The sequence below is a fragment of the Calonectris borealis genome, chromosome 2 (genome assembly GCF_964195595.1).
Source record: "Calonectris borealis chromosome 2, bCalBor7.hap1.2, whole genome shotgun sequence".
Taxonomy (NCBI): Eukaryota; Metazoa; Chordata; class Aves; order Procellariiformes; family Procellariidae; genus Calonectris; species Calonectris borealis.
This window is the reverse complement of record NC_134313.1, coordinates 83570532-83595671: the sequence shown is the minus strand read 5'-3', so window position 1 is coordinate 83595671 and position 25140 is coordinate 83570532. Positions and strand designations below refer to the sequence as shown.

General features: G+C 45.5%; 1 protein-coding gene across 1 annotated transcript in view; it reads left to right on the top strand.

Moving 5' to 3' along the window:
- The first annotated feature begins 399 nt into the window (after positions 1-399).
- Positions 400-25140, top strand: part of ANKH (ANKH inorganic pyrophosphate transport regulator) — a 104135-nt gene continuing 79394 nt past the window's right edge. Inside the window, exon 1 of the mRNA XM_075142483.1 lies at positions 400-899. Within this exon, the coding sequence (XP_074998584.1) occupies positions 804-899 (96 nt within the window). The 5' untranslated portion in view covers positions 400-803. The remainder of the gene's footprint in view (positions 900-25140) is intronic.

Below are 25140 nucleotides of genomic sequence, written 5' to 3'. Positions count from 1 at the left end.
CCGCCGCGGGCAGGGGGCGCGGCGCGGCCGCTCCGGCGTCAGGAGCCGCTCGGTGCCGCTCTTTCCCCCGCCGCCGCCGCCGCCGCCGCCGCCAGCCGGCCCGTCTGCCGAGCGTGTGTCAAACCCACGTGCTCCGGCAGCCCCCGCCGGGGAGCGGCGCCCAGCGGCCGGGCCCCGCCGCACCGCCGCCGGCCCCGCACCGCGCCTCGCCCACCCGCACAGGGACCCCCGGCGGCGGCGGCGCCCGGCCCCGCACCGCGGCCCCGCGGCCTGCGCCGGCCCCGCGGCGGCGACGGGGAGGAGGGCGGCGTTTTCCTGCGCGGCGCCGCGGCTGTCGCCCCGCCGCCGGCGAGCGTCAGGCGGGGGGGAGGCCCCGGCCTGGCCCTTCCCCTGGCCCCCGCGCCCCGAGGATGGCAGCGCTGCCCGCACGAGTGGCTGCCGGCGGTGTCCCTCCTCTTTTTTTTTCCGGCGGCGGCGGCGGATCATTGTTGTGTGGGAGGAGGGCGGCGGGGATGGACTTGATCTCTCGGGTCTCCTGCTAAGGCGGCAGCACAGCGCGCCCCGCCGCCCAGCCAGCACCCGCGCCGGGCAGGGAGGGACCGGCCCCCGCCCGCTCCCCCGGCTGCTTTATTTTTAGGGGGCTCTGCCGCTCCTTTCCCTCGCCCTTACCCCCCCCCCCCGCACACACGCACAGGGACACGCACGCACCCTCCTCCTTTGCCCTTTCATCCTTCCCCCCGCCGTCCTCCCGCGCCGTCTCCTGCCGCGGCAGATGCGCTGGGGGTCACCGCGCAGCTGGGACTATGGTGAAATTTCCAGCGCTCACTAACTACTGGCCCCTGATCCGGTTCCTGGTCCCTCTCGGCATCACCAACATCGCCATCGACTTCGGGGAGCAGGTAAGGCAGCGCCTCCCGCGGGGGCCATCCTCGCCCTCCCGCAGGGCCGTGCCGGCGGGGCTCGGCGCCTCCGCGGGGAAGGAAGGAAGGGAAGGGAAGGGAAGGGAAGGAGAGGCGGGCCGGGCCCTGCCGGGCCGGGCCGGGCCCCGCCGTCCTCCCCGGGCGCATTGCGGCGGGCGGGGACGGCGGCCACTGCGCCGTTGGGGGCGGCGGGCGGCCGGTGCCGCCGTGCGTGCCCCGGCGGCGGCCCGGGAGCCGGGGCTGCTCCGCACCCCGCTAGTGCGCGGGGAGGGACGGCGCGTTTTGGGTTGGGTTTGGCTTTTTTTTTTTTTTGCCACCCCCTTGTATTTTAGGATTATATAATCTGAAATTACATAATGCATTTGCCGGGGGTTGGTTTTGGTTTATTCCCCCCGCCGGCACGGCTGCTCAGGTGCAGCAGCCCCTGGCGCAGCGCGGCGCGGCGGCGGAGCCGGCTCAGCCCGGAGGCGGCGGCGGCGGCGGCGGAGCCGGCTCAGCCCGGGGACCCGGCGTGCTTGAGCGGGGCGCGGGCGGGGAGGCCCGGCTGCCGCTGCCCGCCCCCGCCGGCCGCTGCCAAGAGGTGCCGCCGCCCCCCCCCGCCCCGCGCCCCCGCCCCGCGGCGCTGCCGCAGCGGCCCCCGCCGCCCCGCGGCCGGCAGCCCCCGCCGCCGCATCCCGGGAGGAGGGCGGCAGCCCGGCGGGGAGCCGCTCCGCATGCCCTCGTGAGGGGGCGGCTTCCCGGCGGTGCTGCGGGCAGGTGAGCCTCTGGCTGCGCCCCTTCCTCCGCCGGTGTTGTGTGAGCCGGGAGTCCGCGGTGATGGCCACAGGGCAGAAGCCTGGAAAGATCGGGGCACAGCAGGAGGAGCTGCTGCCACCACACTTCAGCCGTGAAAAGATCTGTGCGCTTCAGCCCTGCTGAAATTCCCTAGTGGTGTTGGTGACCTAAGACTGTCCCCTGTCCGGGGCACCAAGAAGATGCCCCAGCGTCCCCTGACTCGCTGTCAGTCTCCCTTACGTGCAGCCCTCCTGCTTCGTCCTCCTAATCCCCGCTTGCTGCGTTTGCACTGAAAACATGTTTTGTGGTTGACATACGCACTCCTCCTTTGCGCGAGCTTTCCACGCAGGGTGCTTGTTTGCCACAGCGTTGTGGTGTGGGGAAATCTCTGCTCTCTTGTTTCGGTATTTATGACAGGTAAGGCCCTGGTCTTGTGTCAGGCTGCACTATATAGGGCCTATTATTACAGTTTTAGTAGGACGGTATACACTAATACTTATTCATGAGTGTTAAGCTGGGCAGCCACAGTAAGTATTGCATCTCAAATAGCTTTTATCCTTGTCCTAAGTAACTCAGTTTTGCTGAGAAGCTCTTGTTTTCTAAGCAGAATAGGCACTTGCTCCCATGCCCCTTGAGCAAAGATACCAGAAAATTAGTGGGTCCTTCCACCCGTTTGTAAAGAAGAAAGTGAAAGGAAAACTATTACAGTGGGAAAAAATAGCTAACATTAATCATATGTTTGTCATGGCTGTGTTAATGCATTTTGCATCCTAGTCCTTTAAATTTAAATAAACCGTGATACTAAAAAATGCAATTCCATCCTTGCCTAACAACTACATACTTTCCTACTAAGTCAGTCTTCTATAAATCATACTTGGGGCGGGGGGGGGGGGGGAAGGGAAAACTAAAGATAGAAATGACAAGGGAAAAGGTGATTTGAATGCTAATAGCTGTGCCATGTTAATAACATACAGTAGAAGTTAAACTGAAAGCAGTTCACTCAGCAAACGGAGTACGACAGGTGCGTGTATACAGTTTGCTTCATACAAGGTCAGCTTGATTCAAAATCCGTGTCAGCCCATAAAAAAAATCCCTTTGGCTTCTGTGTACTCTGGACCAGGATTTCAAAAATTAGCAAGCAAGAGATTACAGTTGTGTAAGTGAGGGGCCTTCTGTCTGGCCGAGTACCAGTGACACGGGAGGGATATTAACATGTGGATGATATATGTAAGCACTTCTCTAACCAACTTTGACAGCGTGTTTTATTTGATAGCCGAGTCATAGGATTGGCCCTCCAGGAGAGTTGGGGTTATCCCGTCTCGGATGGCAGTCTGGGGAGGTGCTTAATCGAAAAGGGAGAAATCTAGCAAGCAGGGACACTCCTGCAGAAAACCCCAGCTCAGGAGTGGGAGCTGGAAAGATGCTTTTTGTACCAGCCTAGTGGGAGACTTACCTACATGGAAATCAGGAAACTGAGGCAGGGACAAAGTTACTCCTGAAGAGTAAGAGGTCTGAGGAGACCTGAAGAGGTCTGAAAAGATCCTCGTACTGACAAAAGGACAGGCATTTTGTTTTCCTGTATATAATATGTGAAGTTATTTTTTACACTTGTAGGACATTACTGTTGGACTTGTGTGGCTGAAAATATACTGACTTGCTGAGCCAGTCACCCTTCTGCTCTCCAAAATTGTAATAATTTTAACGACAGGGCTGAATGGAAACAACATAGAAGAATGGGTGTGCCAACAGATCGCTCTGAAAAGGCTGCCGTACCTCCTCCTGTGAATGTATGCTGCAGATAAAAAAGATTTCTAGGAATTATAAGGGAAGTAAAATTTGCATGTAGTAATGTTACCCTCTCTGGACAATACTGTAAAAGAGACAGGAGAACTATAGGCCAGAAGTAAGAGATGACTGTAAAAAATTAGGGAGAGAATGGACCTTGCCTGACCAGGGAAGAAGAGGTGTTTAAGAAATGCTGTAAGTCAGAAACCCTTTTGATGTGTCGCATTGATACATTGCTCTCTCAAGCGTGGAGAGTATTTGGAAGCAGAGTGTTCAAAGCAAAGCCTTTTTAACAAAACCTAATACTATAAGGTACCTGAGATTGAAAAGTGAGAAACAAAGAGAATCTCCCCCCTTTTTTTTTTACCTTGAGAGGTTTTTCTGGGTGTTGAATAGTTTTATTCAATAGCAAACATCACTAGGAAATTGCCAGATCCTTGGTATGTGGCTGTCTCTAGATTTCTTGCTACTTTAAGGGAAATTTACAGTAAGGCTAGAGAATATTTGCAGAACATAGTTTATGACTGTCACCCTTGCCTCATATGAGATGTTTTCTATGACAAGTCTGTTTAGTTTGTAGGAAGTAAAAAATGCTGGAGCAATGTTCCTAAGAACTAACAAGCTCATCTCCTGCACTTCCAGAACCGCTATAGCCAGTGAAGAGCCTCCTGTTGACCTTTGGGCCCTAATCCAGTAACACTTTAGGACAAAGCTATATTACGGAGTTACACCAATCAAGTGAGCTAATCTCATCTGTTCACTCCATAAAATCTCCTTCGACAAATATCTGATTTTTCCCCCCCCACTGAAAAAGCTAGTCTTGATGCATGACCACGTAAATTAGTGGAAGAGAAATAAACCATTTCTAACCTATTTCCATGATTTCCTTCTGCAACCCATTTCCCTTACAATTTATTTACAGTACTACACAGCTTTTATGAAATAAAATACTACATAGCTTTCTTCTTAGAGTAAGGCCTTCAGGAAAATAGTCCCAGATATCTTGGCTAAATGTTCCTTCTCCACACAAGTGCGTGTGTGTGTGTGTATGTGCGTGCATGCATGTATTTATTTATTTTTCTCTACGTATACACACGCACATGCAAATATACACAACTTATCACCAGAAGAGAGATTCTCTCTTTCACTCTGCTGGTGAGAGCATTCGACTCTCAACATCTTGTCCTGAGATTCACAGTAATTAGTGTTTTATTTAGAGCTCAGCTGTTGGAGAGCAGAGTTTGCATTAAAAATCCCGGCTCCCATGAAAAGTGTTGGTGGATGTACTTGCTTGGAAATAAATAAATAAACTGCTCCCATGTGATGGAGCGCAACACGACCTCAAACAACTCACCCAGCAAATAATACCACCGTTACCCCGTGAGCTCAAAAATCCATCACCACCCACATCAGTTTTCCTTTTAAAACGGTTTCAGAGCTGCTCACATGTATTGTGGTGGCCTGATTGGTAACGTATGTGTACATTCGCATTAGCATTATTATAAAGGGGGGGGAACTGAGGTGCGCATTAGTTCACTAACTCTCTCAGAAGCGTCGAATCAGCCCTAGGGAGCGTTAAACACAATTCACAAATGTGGCCGGTAACTCTCTCTGCCGCTCACGGGGTTGCTTTTCCAGGCAGAAAGCAACATTTTGAACTCGGGGCCTGTCTGCAGTAGTCCCTTAATTATCAACAGGAACAGTAAGAGTTTTTTTTTTTCCTTTCTAGCTATCGTATGGCCAGTCCCTGAATCACTAGTTTCAATTGCTGTCACTAGTTGTTGATTGGGCAGTTTTATTTACCAACATAACTGTTAGGTATGCAGACATAATGTTGTTCAGCGGCTTGCAGGTCCCTGGAAACTAAAACCTATGCAAGCAAAGTCCCGCTGCCGCTTTCTCCCGAGGTCACTCAGGTGCTCCGGTCCTGCAGAGACATGGCCATACGTCGCGCGCAGCATAGTTGGGATCAAACAGGCGAGCTGTAGAGCAAGTGCTAAATGTTTTGGATTCCAAATTATTTTGCAATAATTGCTTGAAAAACAAACTGTCTTTTTCTTGTATTTAAATGTTTTTTGGTTTTGTTTTTCTCCTTGAGAAAAAAAGTGTTGCCAGAAAAAGAGAACAAGTCATGAATAATGTATCAAAAAGAATTAGTGAGCTTATCGTCTGCCCACGCCATTTGCAAACTTAGTAGGGGGTTAAACATTTTGATTAATGCTTTATGAAGCTCAGTTTTGGGGTAAGTGTTATTGTCTGGACGTTCAGAACAAGCAATGGGAGAGTTCACGTTCCCAGCTGTTCCCCAGGGATTTGGGCCAAGTTGCGTAACCTTTCCGTGGCACAGTTCCCCTGCCTTTGAAGTGTGCCTAGACGCCTACCTGTGTGTCACAGGGATGTAATGAAAATTCATGTGTCAGAAGCGCTCCGAGATGAAAGGTGCTGTATGAGTGCAAAGTACTCCTGCTATTGCTGTTGTGAGAGGTCAGGGACTCGTGTAAATCGTGGAGGACTTTAGTACCATATAAACAAAAAAGCTAACAAGGTCTTATAATAGTGTAGACTGTGACTGTATGTTATTACCACAACCACATTATTAGTATGGTACATTGATGGAAGTGCCCTATTTGTTTTAAATTAATGTGAACTACACAGCATTTTAAATTAAATTTGTGTTGAAGGAGCAAACATCTACAGAGTATGCTATCAACAGATTTTTTTTTTTTTTAAAGTTTCAGGGGTAATATTTTGAAGGAATTAATTTCTCCTGCAGGATCCACAAGCCAAATAGTCAGGGAAGCGGCTGGGCAAGATCAGTGAAATACCTCTAACTTCCCTGTTCGGAGTGAGAAAATCCAAGTGAGACCTTATATGAAGGATTGAAAACCGAGCCACACACCCCTGAAGTAGTCATTTTCAGGATTTGTACCTCAGTACTGACTCCAGAGGCTTCCTTCTTCTAAAGAACGTGGCTTTACTTCCATTTGCATCCAGCCTGAGCCCTAAGCCTTAACTCCTAAATAGTCGTCTGCCAAGCACTGGGGGTTTTCAAGACAGTGCTAAGTGGCCTCTAGACCACACGGACAATTCTTGAGAGTACACAAGTGATTAATTAGGCTTATTTGTCTTCTGTTAGTTGCAGCAGGCATTAGATACCAGACACTGCATTCACCAGTCACGCGGAGCATTTGCTGGAGTTTCACAGCAAGCAATGCATGCTGAGATCTGGGAAGAAGTCAAAGATCTGATAAAACATTTGCAGATAAAAGCCAAATCTCAGCAATGCATTAATGTTCTTAAAGATAACAAAGACACATGCTCCCGGCAGCTAAACCAATATATATTTGCATTTTATAGCACATAAGGTACAAAATAAACAGGTTATGAAGAGCTGTGGGGCTGTCACCGCTGAAGATTTCAGATGATCCTACAAATTATGAGAATGCACTATGAAATGAGGAGACCATCCCCTGTAGTGCTCCATGTTGCCATAGTGTAGAATACATAATCTAGACTAGGATCTGTGCTATGCCTCATTTGTCGGTACCTTCTCTTTTTTCATCCTACCCTCTCCTTCCCTCACAAACTCCTCCAGTTCCCTGCTTCCCACTCCCATTGCCTCCCACCCTCCGTGGCTGTGTCAGCACGGCTGTAAGGACTTCTCCAGACTTTCTTACGCTTCACTGTTAGAACTGGCAGGTTTTCTACTCGATGATACCTGTTAAGCATGTCTGAAGTAGTTGGCTAGCTATATAACTGCAGAGATACCTACTTCCAGGAAGGGATGGAAGGAGGGAGGGAGAAGCAACCCCGCACAGCACCAACCAGCCCCTTATTTTTTTCTGAAGTAGTTTAATTCATCTCAGGATTGTGAGTTCAGATTATATTTGTCCAGTAGGTTGTCTGAAAATAAAACTTAGGTCTGTGGGGTGGAAACGATTCTCCCTACCAGAAGAGTAACCGATGCGGTGGGAGACCAGGTGTATTTACCACTCTGCCGAGCAGTCCCGAGTCCCAGTGCCTAGGGTGGAGGGCTCTCTCTGGGGATACTCCGGTTGTAATATCGTGGATATTCACTGCAAAAGGGTCATGTGATAGCCGAAGATTTCTGGTGCTTATTTCAGAAATGGAGGAATTGGGTTCTCCTCCCTACATCAGTGAAAGTCTAGTAGACTAAGACAGCGTCTTGTCTCTACCAAGCCTAATTTTAAAACATGGGTTCAAAACTGAAATTTTGAAAGGGGTTTGAACCACCGTATTTTGCATCCTGGAGAGAAAACCCCAAAGTAAAACTTTTGGTTTTGAGTTGAACTGACCATTTGATTTGTTTCAGGGGTCTTCGTGTTCATTTCTTTTGGTTGCATTTTCACAAAATCAAGAAAGCTGATTTCTCTTCACATTTGATTTGGTCTGAACTGATTTCTTTTTAATCTTCGCTCACTTTGCTGCTGCGTGGAGGACTTGGTTGTATACAAAGGCTTATATGACGTGACCGATCTTATGACTGAAGATAAGTGACTTTTTATATGCAAAGAAGGCATATATGCAAGGCTCCAGCTCCGAAAGTGCAGATTCTAGCTATTAATTGACTTCCTATCTTGATCCTAGACAAGACATCTATCTCTCTCTTTGTGTGGATTTTGTCAGTTCCAAAATAGTGATGTGTTTCACGAGGCAGTTACAAAGTTTATTCCTTCATGTTTGTAAAACATGGATGTAAATTGCTGTATAAATAGAAAATTTAAATATATCTGCCAGCTCATGCAGAAACCTCCGTGCATAAAACTGAGCAATTCCAAACAGATTTTGCTTTGTAGCTACTTTCAGAAATCTGTGATGTTTTTAAATAACATATATATTACTGCTGAGCTCAATTCTAGTTTAAATGGCATATAAGAACATGTGTTTCTTAAAAAAAAAAATGGAAAATTTGTAATGACCTTAGATTTTAACAGTCTATTCTAACTAGCTATTGGTACCTTATCTTATTTGTACTTGGAAACCTGTGGATTTTGGGGAGAGGGAAACAGGAGTGTTAATATGCAATTGGATCATCAGATTCCTTGTGCTTGCTTGATTTTCTACTGACATGATATTGCTGTAACTATGATTTTAGACAGCGTCGTTGCCTTTTCAGATAACCATTATCCGGAGAATTAAAAAACCAGGGAACCGCCGTAAGAACAAGAGATCTAAATGACCCATGAACTTCAGTGTCTGAAACAGCAAAGCTCTGCAGTTCTCCAACTTCTGTCTCCTCTATGGTTTCACTTCTCTTTCAGATTTTCCACAGAACTTTGCTACTCTGCTTTAGAGTTTGCTGCATATGCAGTTTTTCTTGATTAGTTCCTTTCTGATGTAGTGCAGAATAAAAGTGCCTGCATGAAACATTAACTAAGAATAATTCCAGGTGTAAACATGCGTTTGGTTCCAAAGAGGGCTGAAGTACAGCATTGTTATTTGCAAACCCACGATTGAGTTCCATACCCTTTTTGAAGAGTCAAGAGCAGTTTGTTAAAAAATAAGTGCCACAATGGCATGAAATCTCAAGTGCCAATTTAATTATTTTCCCCAAGATGATGCAAAAAATCCACTGTTTCTGATGTGGCAGGAGTGTTACTGTTGGAGAAGGGGTGGTCACTGTTGCCCAGCATGCCCAATTTGCTTTACTGGTTTAGTGGTTCAGCAAGAGTTCAGCTTTTAGCATGGAAAGCGAACAAACTGCAAGATGCAACTTATTTTCAAGTGATTTGCTTCACATAGCTTTTTTGCATTGCCATTGGATCGCTAAGGCGATTGTTTCCAATCTTTTTTAATTTTTAGAGCCCGGAAAATTTTCCAGTGGAGATGCAGGGAAAATTCACATCCGTACAAGCTGGAGAGCGTATTTGCTTTTACATTTTTTTTTAGTTACCTGTTTCCGACTCCTTGTAAATGTTCCCTAAGATCCAGGGTTCTGTGGGGCTGAAAGCTCACCGCACCGAAGCACGTGCTAGTACGTTTGCTGACAAATACATTTGAAAGGCATTTGGCAAGGAGACGGTCTGGCTTCTTGGCTTCTTAGCTGTGTTCATACTTAAATTAGTGAATGAAGTCAGATGCAGGCCATACCTGAGCTTTCGTGTGTGCTGGCTTTAGATCTTTGTGGCTGCACGGCTTTGACCTACTCTGGCCGAAGACAGCGTTGACGCATGCCCAGCTGGGACTGTTGTTTCATTGAGCCAGATGGTCAGCCGGTGTAGGTGTAAGGGGTGCAACCACACTGCACCCGCTGTTCTTGCCCTGTTTTTTTAATGACAGGATTTGAAATTTGCTTCCTTGAAAATGCAGGATTTACATTTAGATTAGACTCTTTTTCTTCTTCGCTTCCTACTCACACCGTGTTACCCCTCTTTCATTCTACTGTGTATTGGTGATCAATATCTTATTCGTATAACCTCTCTGCCAGTGAGGTATAACCCCTGCTTCTCCCGCAGCCATGGCCAGCTAAGGTGTGGTAGCTGTGGTCCACCTCCAGCAGCCCCCTCCTCATTGCGAAGACTTTCCTTGCCACAGCATACCAACGTGCTCCAAGAACTTGGCAGCCTTTGATCTCAAATCTGCCATCCTGCAGATGAAAGACAGACTCTTGCACAAGTCCATCGTTACCATTTCCTCTGTCAGCATCTTACCAATTAAAAAGCGTTTAGCCCATTTGAGAAGAAAACCAATAGTTAGCAGCATTACTGGCCAGGAGGACACTTCACGTTTTCGGTTCTGCTGAGAGCGGAAAAAAATGTCAGTTACACAAGAGGAAAGATTATAGAAATGAAGCATTTATAGTTTGGACAGAAGGGGAATCTGATAGCTGTCTGCAGTTACATGAACTGCGGTGTGGTCATGAAGGAGAGGAAACAGGGTTAGCTAGGTCACTGCCGTGGAGGAGACCACGGCCAGGAGCAACAAGAGAGATTGGGGCAGTTAAACACAATTTTGACTGAAAAGGTTTTCAGATGATTTTCCAAGTAAAAAGCAGGAATCGTTCCCTCTCACACATTACTTCCTTCTAAAATGTTGGCATGAAGAGTGCTGTGCTTTAGACGGCGTTAGGTGGTGGTGGCGTTTTACGTAGGCTCAAATTCAGTGAGTCACCGAAAGCAGCGAGTGCTGTGATCAATGTAAAGTGCTGTACATGGTGGGTCAAACCTGAAGACCACGTCTTCTGGTGAGAGAGACAAGCAGCCTGGGAACTACGTGCTCCTCAAAGACAGTGCAATTTAGAAGGGTAATGTAGTTATGGGCTGTTAGCATGGCATCTTCCTATTAAATTGTACATACTAATGTAAAATGTACAAAAACTGCAACTCAGAGGTGCAGAATTTCTAGTATTAAACAGTTGTTTTATAGCCTTCTGTTTTTCACCTGACGCCTCCCAGGTTCAGTGTATAGAGAGCACTTGCTAGGGAGAGAAACCAGAGTTACCTAGATAATAAAAGTATTGACTGTGAAACCCCCGTCTTGTTCATTTTAGAAGCGTAGTGCTGGGGTCTCCCTGGCAGAGCTGAGGAGGAAAAACCCAAATGATATGAGCTTATCAAAATACGGGGACCTTTCCAGTATGAGGGAAGTGGAGTGTTGAGATGTCCTCAGCGTGGAAGTAAGGGAGATCTTAACTCTGCTTTTAGACTGGAAGCTTGCTGAGTTTTTTAAAGGGCTTAAAGGCATAGCTGCTGTGAGGCAAGACTCGGCAAGCACAGGGGATGTTTCAGGTCCTGCGATGCCATAAAGTGCATGCCCAGCCCTGCACCCTTACCATCTTTCCAGTTCGGTTCTGCAGATCCTTTGTTTTGCTTGGTTGTCCCATGGGAGCTCGAGAGGTTTAGTTACGCAGACATCCACGTGGCTTTGTCACCAGGCTGGAGCCTGCAGTGCAGCTCCTCACCCTAATTGCTACCAGGGAGCCCATCCATTTCGCCCTCGTCCTGTTACTAGCTTTTGTAATTCACTTCGTCAGTCCATCCCACTTCCTCCCCCACTGTGGCATTTTGGAAACGATTTTGAATGCTAGCATTATTTGCAGTCCCCTAAACCCAAGAGGTCAGCTAAGGAGATGAGTTCAAGCCGGCCACCAACTCTACCTGGCAGAAGTGACCATACCTGGAAGGGCAGCTGGTTTTCCCCATTTGCACAGCCTATCGGCTGCCTCACAGGCAATGGGGAATAAATCTTCCAATCTGAGTATTTGGATCATCCTCTTCATTTAATTTTAATTTTTGCCCTCTCTTGCTCATAGTTTTTTTGAAGCCTGTCAAGGTATCCCCAGTTGTCCTTGGTTTTGTACGGTCACGGGGACATCTCTGGTCATTTTTCTCCGCACTTCAGTAGTACAAAACAACTGGTAATGTGGGGCTCCAAATTTAGTATGACAGCACTGTCAGCTTCCCCTGTGTTTATGTTGGGGCGTAATGATTTCGCAATCTTAAGCATTTGCTTTAAAAGAGAAAGGAAGTCCAAACCACAAAACATTTTTCAGATCCTTAAGAGACGGAAGGTAATCATCCACAAAAAGCTTTCTGTTTGCCACAGGTAAATACAATTTTCAAGTACTTCTTTAATAAAAAAGGTACGCACATGCACACGCACATGTACGTAGTGTGTCGTGAGCAGGAGACTGCCTTTACAGGAGAATTATACACTGAATGGTGCTGAAGTTCTGTCTTGATTACTTACTGGCTTATACGCAAGGCAAAATGGTTAAGGAAATAAGGACAAGAGCTGTGCATGGGACTACTTAGGTGATTGCACATGCACCTCCTGTCCCTTATAGTTTGAGCTGCCTCCGGTTACATGCTATTATGGTGGTTGCATGTGCAAATGCTACTTTATTTTTGAAACAATAATTTTGTACATGGATTTCATCTTTTCAAGATGTGACCTTGAGAGCACTGCTGGTCACTGCATCACTGTTCTTTATATACTTGTGGGCAGTCGTTTTGCTTCAGAGCTTTTTATTTCAAAGCATGAAAGCATGACGACCTTTCAGCATTCACCGTCTTGTTCTTATATGAGCTTTCTGAGATGCAGTCAACGGTCTACTGGTTAGGACATGCTCCAGCATTGTAATAGTCTTGGGAAGAGCTTTCTTCAGCAATGCCTTCTGGATCTAATATATAAGTAGTCTGTTTTTTTCTGCTAATACTATGCGGAGGCCGAAGTTTCTCTCTTTAATAAATTTATGAGAAATCACAGCAGGTAACCTGCTTGACATTTTCTTATTGTAGGCTTGACCTGTTGATGAGCTTTGTATCGCTGTCCGGAAAAGGCCTGTATAGTTGTGGGCTAGCTTTTCCAAATCACGGCATGCCTTTTTTGTCAGCTGCAAGCTCCTACCGCATTGTGGGTGGTTGCATCACTAAGGAGAAAATAGCTAGCAAAGGCACAATCATTGCCTCGGGACTTTGTCAAGGAAACCTCATGTTAAGTTGCATATTTGTGACTTGAGCTCCAAGGGTTTGGTCGTGCTTGCAGTAATCTGCAGCTGTGGAGCCTCTTGTATTCTGTGTGCATCCACTGATTTGAAAGGGGAAATGAGTAGTAAGAGAGAGAGGTTTAGATCAAGGGGGAAGCTGCTTGCAAGGAAAAAGCCTGACAACTTTGGCTTTGGAAGTACCAGCACATCCCAGAAGTCCCAACGTCCAGCAAGTGCCTGTCTCAGGTCATGAAAGCTTTTCACCGCATTAGAAAGGCTGAGATGTTTACAGACGAAGCGGCTGCAGGGCCATAATTTCATCACTGATATCTTGCTGAATAATGAACCAGATATTTTTGCCTCCCTCGTCCCGCTGGAAGTCTAAAGTAGACAAAGGAGGCATGCCAGTGTAAATTTGGCTTAACGAGAAGGCAGTCAGGTTCTCTATGACCAGCACCGAGAAGAATGTTAAAGCAATACTTGTCCAGCTGGCGATAAAGGATAACCTGCACTGAACTGTAGAAATAGGTGGAGGAAAAAACATGACTCACTAATATCCTTGACCTTTTTTCAAGAGCAGATAAGAATAGTAGCGACACCTGAAACCATTAGATATGAATATAGTGATTTCTAGATGAGTTTGCCTTATCTCTTGAGAACTCTGAGTATGGAGTGTCATGGCAAGAAATAAGCAAACTGGCCGGACAGGGAAGTGGTTTATGTCTACAGCTGGAAGAACAAAGGATATTTGATTTATTTATTTTTTACTCTTAACACTCTTACAGCATTAGGGACCCTAAGCACTGTTTCACTTTGCTGTTGCCACAGCGTAGGGGTGAAGGATGCACAGACAGCTTGGAACGGTTACAAAAAAGGATTAGTAGCTGTTTTGCAAGAGGTTATTATTGCAACTTCTGGGAGTTGGTTTCAAAGGCAGCTACAAGCAAGAGCATCTCTCATTTGCTCTCCATAAAGAATAGTGCTTCTGTAGCCTCATGACATTTAGCATCAAATACCTCTACACTTTTCTTCTTTCTGTTTTGGCCAGATAAGATTCTGTAACCTCAAATCTTCTGTGTATATCCCTTTGTTTTGTGATTCCTTTGTGAAAGAAAGAAAATATCCCATTGAGAAAGAGAGAAACAGGATATAAAAATAGGGAGCTGCGCACAATTCAATCCTTTTTTTCCCTTCCACTGAATCCCTGCGTGGCAGCACACTGATGCAGCACCATAACCAACAGTCTGGTGTCTGCAGCCTGCCAAGCCGAACCCAAAAGGATTGGGCATCATCAATCTCATCTTTTCTTGGCTCTTTATTTATACTTGTTTATTTAAAACCAGGGATTTTTTGGTTTCGGCCCTGGGTTGGGGCCTCCCGTGCGCTGCTGTGGTTTGTGGCCCTGGACAGCTCCTGACCCTCCTCCCTGCATCCTCCTTGTCACCCTGCCACCCATTTGCCGCCCTTTTTTTCTCCGGAGTAGTGTGTAATCTTCAAGTATCTGCTTCCCTTCTGTCCTCGCTACTTCTCCTTCTCTGTGCCTGTCCAGGGGCTGCCTCCAGAGCACGTCCCATTGCCGTGTGCAGGCAGGCAGCCCACCGTCATCGTGACAGCAAGGTTCCCACCGCCCGCCCCCGGCAGATTCCTCCTTTGCAAACGAGAGGCCCGGTTCAGCAAGAGAAATGCTTAACTCGAAATCTTTTTGATGTTTGTGGGCTTTAAATTTGGGCTTGAGTTAAGCTCATGCACAGGTATTTATCTCATATGAGGCAGCCAGGCTCCAGATGAAGAATGTGAGCTTTGTAAAGCTGCAAAACTTTATCTGGCAAAGGGTCCATGCTTGCCTCTTCGTGTTCCTCCAGACATGCAGTTGCGGTACCAGGGAACATGCTATTTGTACTCCTCTTTTCACGTCCCACCGTGTCAGGGCCAGCTCCGGGTCAGTCTGGTTCAGATACTTCTTCTCTAGGAGTAGGCACGTCACAGTGCGGGCGAGACGTGGCTGTGACAGCTCTGCCACTGCCGGTGGCCTGTGGCTCCCTGTCATCCTCACTCCAGTGGCTTGTTTTGAATTCCTGCTCAGCACCATGCTGTGTAGGAGAAGCAGTGAAATTTTTCTCCCTGCATATTGGTGTCTGATGGCACGTGGTGAATGCCTGCTGTCCTCACTGGTGGTTTTTTTTAAGATGTTGCAGACGAAGGTCAGGGTGATTATTCTCTCACTAAGTCTTAAAGCCAATTTCTGGATCACAGACGAGAATAACATTGCCTGCATTCCTCACGTGCCTGTTCATCCTGCCATAGAGGTCTCGTTGCTGTAGCTGACCAGTGATGTTTTCTTACCTGCAAGGTCAGAGATAAAGATGTTGGAGTGCCAAGGGAGTCTAATCTCAGCAAAGCCTCTTTTGGATCAGAGAGTGCTTCTGCTCTTTGGTGTATTCTTTCAAAGGCAATCCTTTGAGGAAACCTGAGAGAAGCACGTCAAGCTCAGTCATTTTACATGGGCATGAATGCATTGTGCGGAGCGGTCCAGGTGTTGTGAAGTAGGTGTTCAGTGTAGGCTTCAGACAGAAACGTATCCATTGTGAACCTGTGCATCACTTGAGGGACTTTGGAGATGTTTATAACCATTCTTGACATTATAAATATTTTTAAAATGCTATATATAATTTGGCTTCAGACATTTTCAGGTCATAACTAAACAACTAGGCTTGTTCCAAGTCAGGGATGGATGGCATGAATAGCACTGTGTGAGTCAGACCCATCACATGTTCTAAATTAAACTTGTGCTGAGCCTACGTTGATCTTAAGACTCTTTTCGAAAATCTCCCCACCTTACAGGAATTACTGATAGCATTTCTACAGAGGCTGATAATGAAGAAAAAAATAAAGCAGAAGAGTGGAGGAGAGTAAGGAAGCAACAAGGCGACTGGTATAATGGAAAGAATCAAAACATGCAACTAGGAGAAAGTATTCTGAATAAACAAGTTTGTGAAATAACAGCTTCAGTAGTAGACAGCTTTTGGCTTGCCTAGCACTCTCAAGAGTTCAGGTTGCAAATCTCTAAGTTTACCAAAGCAGGGTTGTCTCCCAATGAATACGAATGGGTGTTTCCCTACCTAGGCACTGCAAGCTGCCTGAAGTGTTAACACAAAGGGCCCCTGTTCTCTCGGGAAAAAAAGAAGAATATGAAGTATGTGAGGATGACATAAAGGTGAGAAGATTGGAGATCTTGGAGGATTTATCTGATGACCTGTCTCCTCGTAGAGATAATACATGCCTCAAGTGAGATTTCACTTGGGATACTTTGCACAGTTCTGGCCACGCATACTTAAGGCAGGTCAAATCAAGCTTGTTCAAAAGATTAGGCAAAAGAAACCCCAGCTATTAATTTCTCCATTTTTCATCCTATCTGAGAAGGAGAAACTGGAAGATCTTGATGTCTCTATCCCACTAAAGATGGGTAGAGCATGAATAAGTTTGCTGTCTGTACGTAGATAAAGGAGGCAAACAAGAGCTAACCGGGTAGCAACATCTGACTGTAATCAGACCGTGAGTACCTTTAAACTGGAAATGAAGAAGGCTCCAGGCTATCAGACAAATGAGGCTCTGGAAAGAGCAGGGGCAGGAAAGCTGAACTTTTAAGATTGAGTTAATGAAAGTCATGCTGTTGCATGTGTGCCTGGAGCACAGCAAAGGACCGAAGCCTACACCCTTGGAAGTTGTTTGCATTCCCTGTGTGATGGAAAGAAAGAGAGAAAGCAGAACTTGGTAGAGGCAACTATTATTTTGTATGTATGTAGCCTGTGTGTGATCCATATATACACAAAAAGGAATGGGAGTCCCTGAGTGGAGCTGCAAGAAAGCAGATGCTCTGGCTTCAGCTTATTTGTCCAGAGAACCTGCTGTTGCCGTTTAAGCCCTAATTTCAAATGCTTTTCTCTTCTCATAGCGAATTTTTTAATCTCTCTGAATATGCAGTAGTTCTAAAACACTAGTTTTTTAATGTCTCTTCCTTTTTGTTTTTTTTAAATCATTGCTTACTTGAGACCTCCACAAACCCACTAGCTGTTCTCTCAGAGGAACAGCAGTTCATTGGGATGCACAATTCCCAGAAACAGGAGGTGTCCCCTCGGCCGGGGCTGCGGAGGCAGGGCGGCTGCTTCTGCGGGACTGACATTGCTGCTGCTGCTGCTGCTGCTGCTGCTGCTGCTGCTGGCACCGGCAAACAAACGAAGCTCTGTTCATTTTCTGCTCCAGCAGAATGAGTGGGGGGCGGGGGACGGGACAGAAGAAGGATGAGCTTGGGGATGGAGGTTGCTCAATCGAGTGAGGAAAAACATAATGAGAGAAGACAATGTATATTCAGGTTCATAAAGAAGTGCTTTCAATGATAACACGTTAAACAAAATTTGGAAGGATTTGGCAATCCCCTTTTATCGCTGTTCACAGGACAGCTTATCTGTTCATTTTTTCTGTTTTGCATGCTAATGATAAATCAAAGCTGAGTGTCAGTGTTTGCTTTGTTGTTGCCATTGACCCTGATTTAGGACAATCTCAAAACATGAAATACCCTCCCATTTTCTCATTGCTTATGTCTTCTCCCAGCGTTCCAAATAGCAGGCTGGCGTTGTGATTTGAAAATCCTTTTAAACGTTGCTGCTTTAGTGTATTCTTAGTAAAAAACAAGAGTGCCAAAAGTATGCCAGAGAGGGAAGCATCCAGACTGCGCTGGGAGCACCGGGAGAGAAATGCATAACTCCCATCGGCCACTTTGAAAGTCTCGGTCTGTATTTCCATCCATTTGAATTAGGCTGCTTTGGTCCTTCTGAAAGCAAAGCAACCATTACTACAGTAATGAGATATTAAAAGAAAAAATCTATCGCAAGTTTTATAAGGTGCAGTACCTTCAGAAATGTGGCATTTCAGAAATGTGGGCATCAAATTTGCTGGCCTCTGCATAAATGGAGCGACTAAGAAGCCATATTGGTGTTGCTGTAGTTAATTAAAAATGTTATTTTAAAATGTTTTCATGATGTGACTGGAACGATGCATCCTGTAAGGAGAGCAAATGCTGAAACTTGAGAGGCTTACTTCTGCGTCTGAGAGATTAAGCGTTTTCATCTGGCTGAGTCGAGATTGAGGGAAAAGGGAGTTTTATTTGACTCGGGGGCTTCTGTATTCTCTTTAGTTACACCACCTACATGCGAGTGTCCGAGCGCTGATTGAGCACGGTCTAATTACTCTGCTGACAGCAGATGGAAGTGAACGGCCAGGCTGTCAGGTGTGTCGTACCCGCTTTGACCTGTGGCCATCATTTGGCCCTACTCCGTGTTCGGCTGTGCCGAGGGGAACGGCCAGTGAGGGGGGAGCCAAAAGAATTGCCTCGCTCTGCCCACTGCCGTCTGTGCAGAGAGGTGAATCCTCCCGCCACCCTTCTTCTCAAGGACTTTTTTGCAATCCCGTGCTTTTATTGCTGTGAAGGGACATTTGTACAGTGGGACTGGCCACAGACCCTGGCCCGTGTGCAAGGGGGCTGGGTGTGCCTAGCAAGGAGAGGATTCCTGGCCCTGAAATGCATTGGGATTAATTACTGTTGGCACTTAAAAGATTTTTGCGAAGTAGTCCTCGTCATCTCCAGCCGTCCCCGTCCCTGGGTGCCGCGGGAGCAAGCAGGGTTTCCCGTAGTGCACTCACTTACGCGGACTCTCTCCCAGGGGCAGAAGTACCTGCATCCAGCTCATTCAGCTTGTGTCCTCATGAGACATGGAGGCTGTTGACCTTTATATTTTTTTTTAATCAGGGCAGAGTTCATTCTTCCACAAATAAAGTGTCAGATCTGTTTATTTTATACTTGCATCCTAGACTCTGAAAGGTTGAAATCTTTCTGCAGCGTAGCTATTCCCTCTTCATCTCTCATGATCGCTCTTTATTGCTAGACTAATGCATAGGAAATGGGTGCAGATTTGGCGTTTCCCTGAACACATTCCCTCCTTGAAGAGTCATTATGCTCCCCATAGCCATATGTAGGTAGCAATGTCCTTAGAAAGTGGAAAACTGATTTTTTTTCTTCCCCGGTCTTTTTAAAAGACTGATATTTTTCATTCATTGTTGGTAGTGAATTAAAAATTTGCTGTATCATTGTTAACTAAGCAGAATAAAGACAGTCTGGAAATAGAAATTGCTGCAGCCTGTGCAGAGAGATGTCAGCTGTTGCTCAATGTCATTATGAAACTGTGAAGTCATCAGAAATAATCCTTGCTGGGAACGTGAATATCAGGCACAATGATGGGTTCCCAAACTGAAAATAGAGAGACAGAAGTCTGGGGAAAAGAAAGAGGAGGAATATCACATGACATAAAAGCAGCTCCAGTTCTTTTGGCTCACTGGAAGTTTTTGGCTGTCTGTAATATGTGATATCCACAGAAAAGGTACCTGAAGATCCATCACCAGTAAGTGCACTCCTAATCCAAGATGGTCTGTAGAGTTTCCATATGCTCGGTGGGAACTTTCTGCACATTAACATTGAAGCCATGCAAAAACATGACCCTTGAAAGTGAACGGGAGGAGGAGATTTAGGAAAGGATAACTTATCTTGTTAATGACACCGAAGAATAAGACACTCAGGAGAAACCCAATAGCATCAGCGGTAAAGGTCCCGTTACCACTGTCAAGGATGAAAAGGAAAGCCTTTAAGAAAAAGAGGCAATAAATTTGCTTTCCAACTCCTTTATCACCCATTACATAAAAAGCCTGAGGGAGCGAGATCTTACAATTGGAAAGAGTCTTAATGGCCCAAAACTCAGCCCAGATCTTGGAACAAAAGCTATAGTCATCACATTTCATTGCTTTCCGGACAAAGGACTTATTATGTAAAAAGCAGAATAAAATTCAAGAGCCTGGGATATGCCAATAAGCAAATCTCCCTTTACTCGGACAATAAAAGAAAAGATCAGGAGAGAGGAACAAATGCAAGGCTTCAAACAGCAGTCTGTTAACCCGTCAGACCAATGTGGATTTAAGATGAAGGTCCACCGGTTTTTCACCTACAGGGAATGAAACCACCTGCACCCTTGCAGTTTCTCTTGTAACATCAAAGCTGGTGGCTCTAACGATTCCACAGCTTCTGTCAGAAGTTAGTGCTGTCGTAAAAGTGGGGATATGTGCCTCTTCATACAGCATGAGTCAGCTGCTTTTGCTTCCAAAAAGGTAGAGCTGAAATCACTGCAGAGTGCTTATTGCATTGTGTTAGTGGTGTTTCAGAAGAGAAGGAGAGGAAAGAGTAGAGAAGCTAGTAGTTGAAACACTTGTTATTCTATTACTGCCTCAAAAATACCTTTGTTTTGTACTAACTGTATCACCGGGACTTGTTTGCCATAGATCGAGAAGTCAGCAATGAAAGAGAAGGTAGCTGGCACTCCTCATTGACAGAAAAAGAGACAGCAGCGGTCTCTTTTTGAGGTCTCTGTGTGAAAAGGCATCTTTACTTATGAACTATTACCAGATAATCCTAACGAGGCTGCAGGATGTCAGTTGTAGAAAGCAGTAGCCAAAACTCACAGATTTTAATGACACTAACAAAACGAGGCAAAGGATGTTCTTTCTTTTTACTGCTCCAATAGCCTGCTCTTTATTTGTAACTGAAGGGTACTTCTGTGAAGAAATCATTATTATTGTTATAGTAAGATGCAGAGCTCCCAGAAGAGATGAGGAAACCCCTGCGTCTGCCTTCACTGGGTACCCGGGGAGCGTTGTCTGCGATGCCTCCATTGGAAGTCATTTTTGCCCACTGGCGGAGCTGGACGGCAGCTGCTGGGAGGAACAAGCTCAGACCTGAACAAGCAAAAAGCTGATCCTCACTATACAGAAATGTGAGATGTTTTCTGGGAATAAAGCTCAGATAAAGCTGATCCCTCATAACTTTAATTCCGTGAAAGTGGAATTTAAAGCAGTGGTTCAGGCAAGCGCGTCATTTCTGTTTGAAACTGTAAATTGAGAACTACTGTACGGGAATAGTTCTATTTTCCACAATTTTCTATACAGATAAATGTTTATATTACTTACAGAAGAGCAACAAAACGTACAGCTGACTATACCCATTCTTAACACAGTTAAACAAAGGAGGAAGGCTACTTAGTGCCATGAAACAGGCTGCTCTGAAGCTACAGCCAGTACATTTCACTCCTCTTCTTTTTTGAAGATGGATAAAGAACCAATGTTTCAATATGTATTGTCTCAATATATTTATAAAACTAATAGCAGGAACAGAAAACAGCATTAGTCTAGCCAAATTCACCAACAGGTAGTGAACAAACCACAGAGAGCTCAAAATCAGAAAGGCTGTAAAACAGCTGTGGAGAGCAGACAGCATCAGTTGCAATATTGTGTTTCAGAAAAGGAGATTAAAGAAGAACGTTGCAGATGATGAGATGATACAACCCTGCACAAATGTACGGTCCTACTGCAAAAAAAAACCCCAAAATCCCCACAATGAAATTCAAGTGATTTACTTGATTCATCTACATTTAGGAAGTCTGTGTTTCAATCTTTTCCTTTTACTGTAGAATTTCAGTATCTATTAAATAGTGAAAATGCAGACTTACAGATACTAAAGCAAAGCTTAACATAAAAATTAAGTGTGCTTATGCAGAGGAAAGGATTTTTTCATTATGATATCTTGGCTCACTTACTGTGTCTGTGTCCAGAGAATTTAGACTCTGAAGACAGGACAGTTTCTCTGTTTAAGTAAGCATTGCTATAGTTCAGTTACAGTATTCTGTATTTTAACACTATGTTTCGTTCTAGATCACCTAGACTGTAGTTTCTTAGTATCTGAACACCTGGGATCTTCTGTTCAAAAAGAACTACAAAGTACCAATTGTTTTCTTCTAATGTCTTTTCTAGTTCATATGACACTGCACCTGTAATCCCTTATTTGCTGTCACAGTGGTAGTCAAAAAAGATTGTTTCCACCAGAAAGCTGAAGACCCACCTTTTCCATGGACCTCGTTGCTTCTGAAGTTTGCACTTTGCCTGCTAGCAAACATCTGCCTCCAATTTCTATGCAGATGCTCTTGATCACATGTATCTGAGTCATGCTTCTTCTGGAAACATGTAACGAATTCTCTAAATATGGAGCTGACCTGATATTATACGGAACGGCCACCTATTCACTGCTTCCTTTACTGGGGTACCGCTGATCTCAGCGCTGCTGCTGTAGTCTCCGCTTGGGCGTTAGCACTGGGGTAATCCATAGCCCTGCAGTCAGTATCATTTAGGATGAAAAATGAATAAAATGCATGTCTCGGAGAACCTCACAATCCTGAGGAAATTCCCTCTCTTCCACTAAAAACACCTCCCCCTGCCCAGATCTCAGGACTTCTTACTCAGACGGCACCCTCAGTTTCTTTCCTTCCCTTCCCCAGCCGTCACCGGGAGCCACTGAGGGATGCTTACACCGCGGACGCTCTTGCTTTCACCTGGGTCCCAAAGCTATCTCTGGCATCATCAGCATAAGCGTGCAGCAAACCAAGCCAGAACTTAGATCATCTGTAACTGGGGAGCAGTGACAAACAGAAGAGAACTTAGTGACAGCACAGTCCCCTGCAGCTACTTCCTTGTAGAAAGAGGCTCATTAATCTTAAAACTAATTTCTGCTTAAATAATTGGTTCAATTGTTAGGTCATCAGCTGAGGAATTAAAAGTTAGGGACAAGAGTACTGTAAACAAATAAAATGATAATTATAATTCACTGCTGAACGTTTGTCACAATTAAGAACTCTGCTTTCAGATTTTTCTTCACTGTTAACGACTGTCACCATTTCACCTGCTTGTCTAATACGTGGAGTTGTGTGATGCAAGACACTTGCTGCTTTGCTCAGTTTCTTCTTCCCTGTTCCATGAATCTAAAAATAAGTGCGAGTTAGTATGTAAGGACTGTCCTTGGGCTGCTAGGGCTACTGTCCCTAGGTAGAAGCAAATTCAGCCAGTCGTGTATGTGTGGTAAAATGAAACCTGTGCATTGATTTTTTCCTGCTTTGAACTTCAGGCCATTTTGTATTTCTGGCTGCTGCTAGCAGAATGAGGCTGTATCTGACAACAGGAGTGGACTTTAAAAGGCAGAATATAAATAAGATATTTGGAGTGTGCCCAAGGAGATGAGTCTTGCTTCCTCCGTTTTCCCCTTAAGTTTCACTCTATGGTTTGTGACAGCCAGTCTCCTGCTCTGCACTGAAACAGTGGGAACTGCCATCTGCCAAAATTCAAGTCAGTGTTTTTGAACTGAAGAAACAAAACGATTTGAGAAAATGTGCCGCCTTGAAAACAGATCTCCTGCTGTGGATGCGGCAGTTCAGCAGCAGGCACTTGGTCCTGACCATCCTGTGGTGGGCAGGGGTCGTGGAGCCTCCCACGGAGCGTGGGCGCTGTGCATCCGACGCTGAGGAGATCACTACAGATGGGGCACACCAAACCTGGTACAATGAGGTAGCTCTGAAGCCGTCATCCAGCACCCGGTGATACTGTTGAGGGGCTCATTCAGACTAAAGAGAAAACTCATAAAGTAATATGTGAAGTTAAAACGCCTCCCTTCCCCCTTTCCCCACGAGACCAAAAAGACCGGTGTTTGCATTGCTGAGGCTGACAGTGGGAGGTGAGCGCGGTGCTGTGCCACCGCTGTTTCTGTGCTTTCCTCGTGGCGAGCATGGGTGCTGGCTGCTGCGGAGAGAAGAAAGGATTTCTCACTTGTGGCTGTTTGGGGACGGTGCAACTTGTGAGCTGCGTTTCGGAGATTGTGAGCTCTGTGTAAGCACCTTTATCGTACAGCAAGCTCCATTTTGCTTGTAAGCCCAGTCTCTCCTTCTGCTATCTTAATTACCTCCACAGTCCACATTTGGATGCAGTTGCAAGCAGTGATGTCGCAAGGGTGTCCATAGAAGGTCACTAAACCTCGATGACCCTTGGTTATCAGGAAGAACTTATCTTGCTAGCCATTTTCAAGAGAAGAAGAGATGCAGAAGGCAAAGCTATGTCAGTGAAGGTCCCTGAATACTTTAAAGGCCCCCAGATTCCCTAGCAAACAACAATCAAAAGGAAAAATTTCCAAAGCTGGGAAATGCAAACAGCAATTTTTGGTTTGTCTAATTCTGTTTATTTCTTGTGCAACTGTAATAGAAACTTTTTCAAAATCTCTGTGCTATATCTCAGCCATATCTGCTCCTGCGCTTAGAAACATGAACTGGCAAATGCATAGACAATGGAAAGTAAGTTTAGTGCTTCAACAAATGAGGGTGGTTGTGCATGTGTGTGTATGTAAAGGCAGGCATGTGGGATTGGGTGGGGATAGGAATAGCTCTGACTGGACACAGGGACCATGAAGTTCTACTTTCTTCTATGTTAACAGACTGAATTTGTGTGAAAGAAATATGTCTCGGGACTACTGGGGAGAGGGAAGAAGGTTCACCCCTAGAACTACCCCAGGCCCAGGGAAAATAAAGATATACAGGTCCACATCCAAACTCAGTTTTCTGACGAGCATACAACTCTGGAAACTTTAGAAGTCTGTATCATCATCTAATAAGAAATTTTGATACACTAAAGTTGACTGGACACACAGGAGCTCTGGAGTAGCAGCAAGCAGATCCAAATTTGAAAGCCTGTTTGTTCATTTGTTCTCTCTTTCACATGCTGATATTATCAGTGATGGCTGATACTTCAGAGTCAGATTTTAGGTTAGTATTTGTTAATATGTAAACCTACATGTTCAAATAACAAATCATTCTCAACAGTTAACAAACTAATTATTAGCATGACATGACTTATGCAGTGTTAACATCACTTAAGGATGATCTCCTCTACTCCCTCTTGTGAAATTTTGTTTCAGGAGATAGAGATGTTATCTACAGTATTTCTTCCATTTTACCTTAATTCCTATTCCATCTTGGCTTAAGCTGATTTTCATAAGACCCTGGTTTGTCTTTGTCTCTTTGGACAACCTGCTGAATTAGTGTCTGTCAGCAAGGTTATGCAATTTTACATTATTATCCTAGAGCCCTGAAAACTCGGTCATTCAGCATGAACATAAGAGTTTCAGCTCCAAGAATCTGGAAGTTTTCTCATTTGTGAGGTGTTTTGATTCCTGCCTCAAAGCCACCAGCAGATTTGATACCATTGGGCATCTCCACTCAAGTGAGGAAAAACACTTGCAATTGTAGA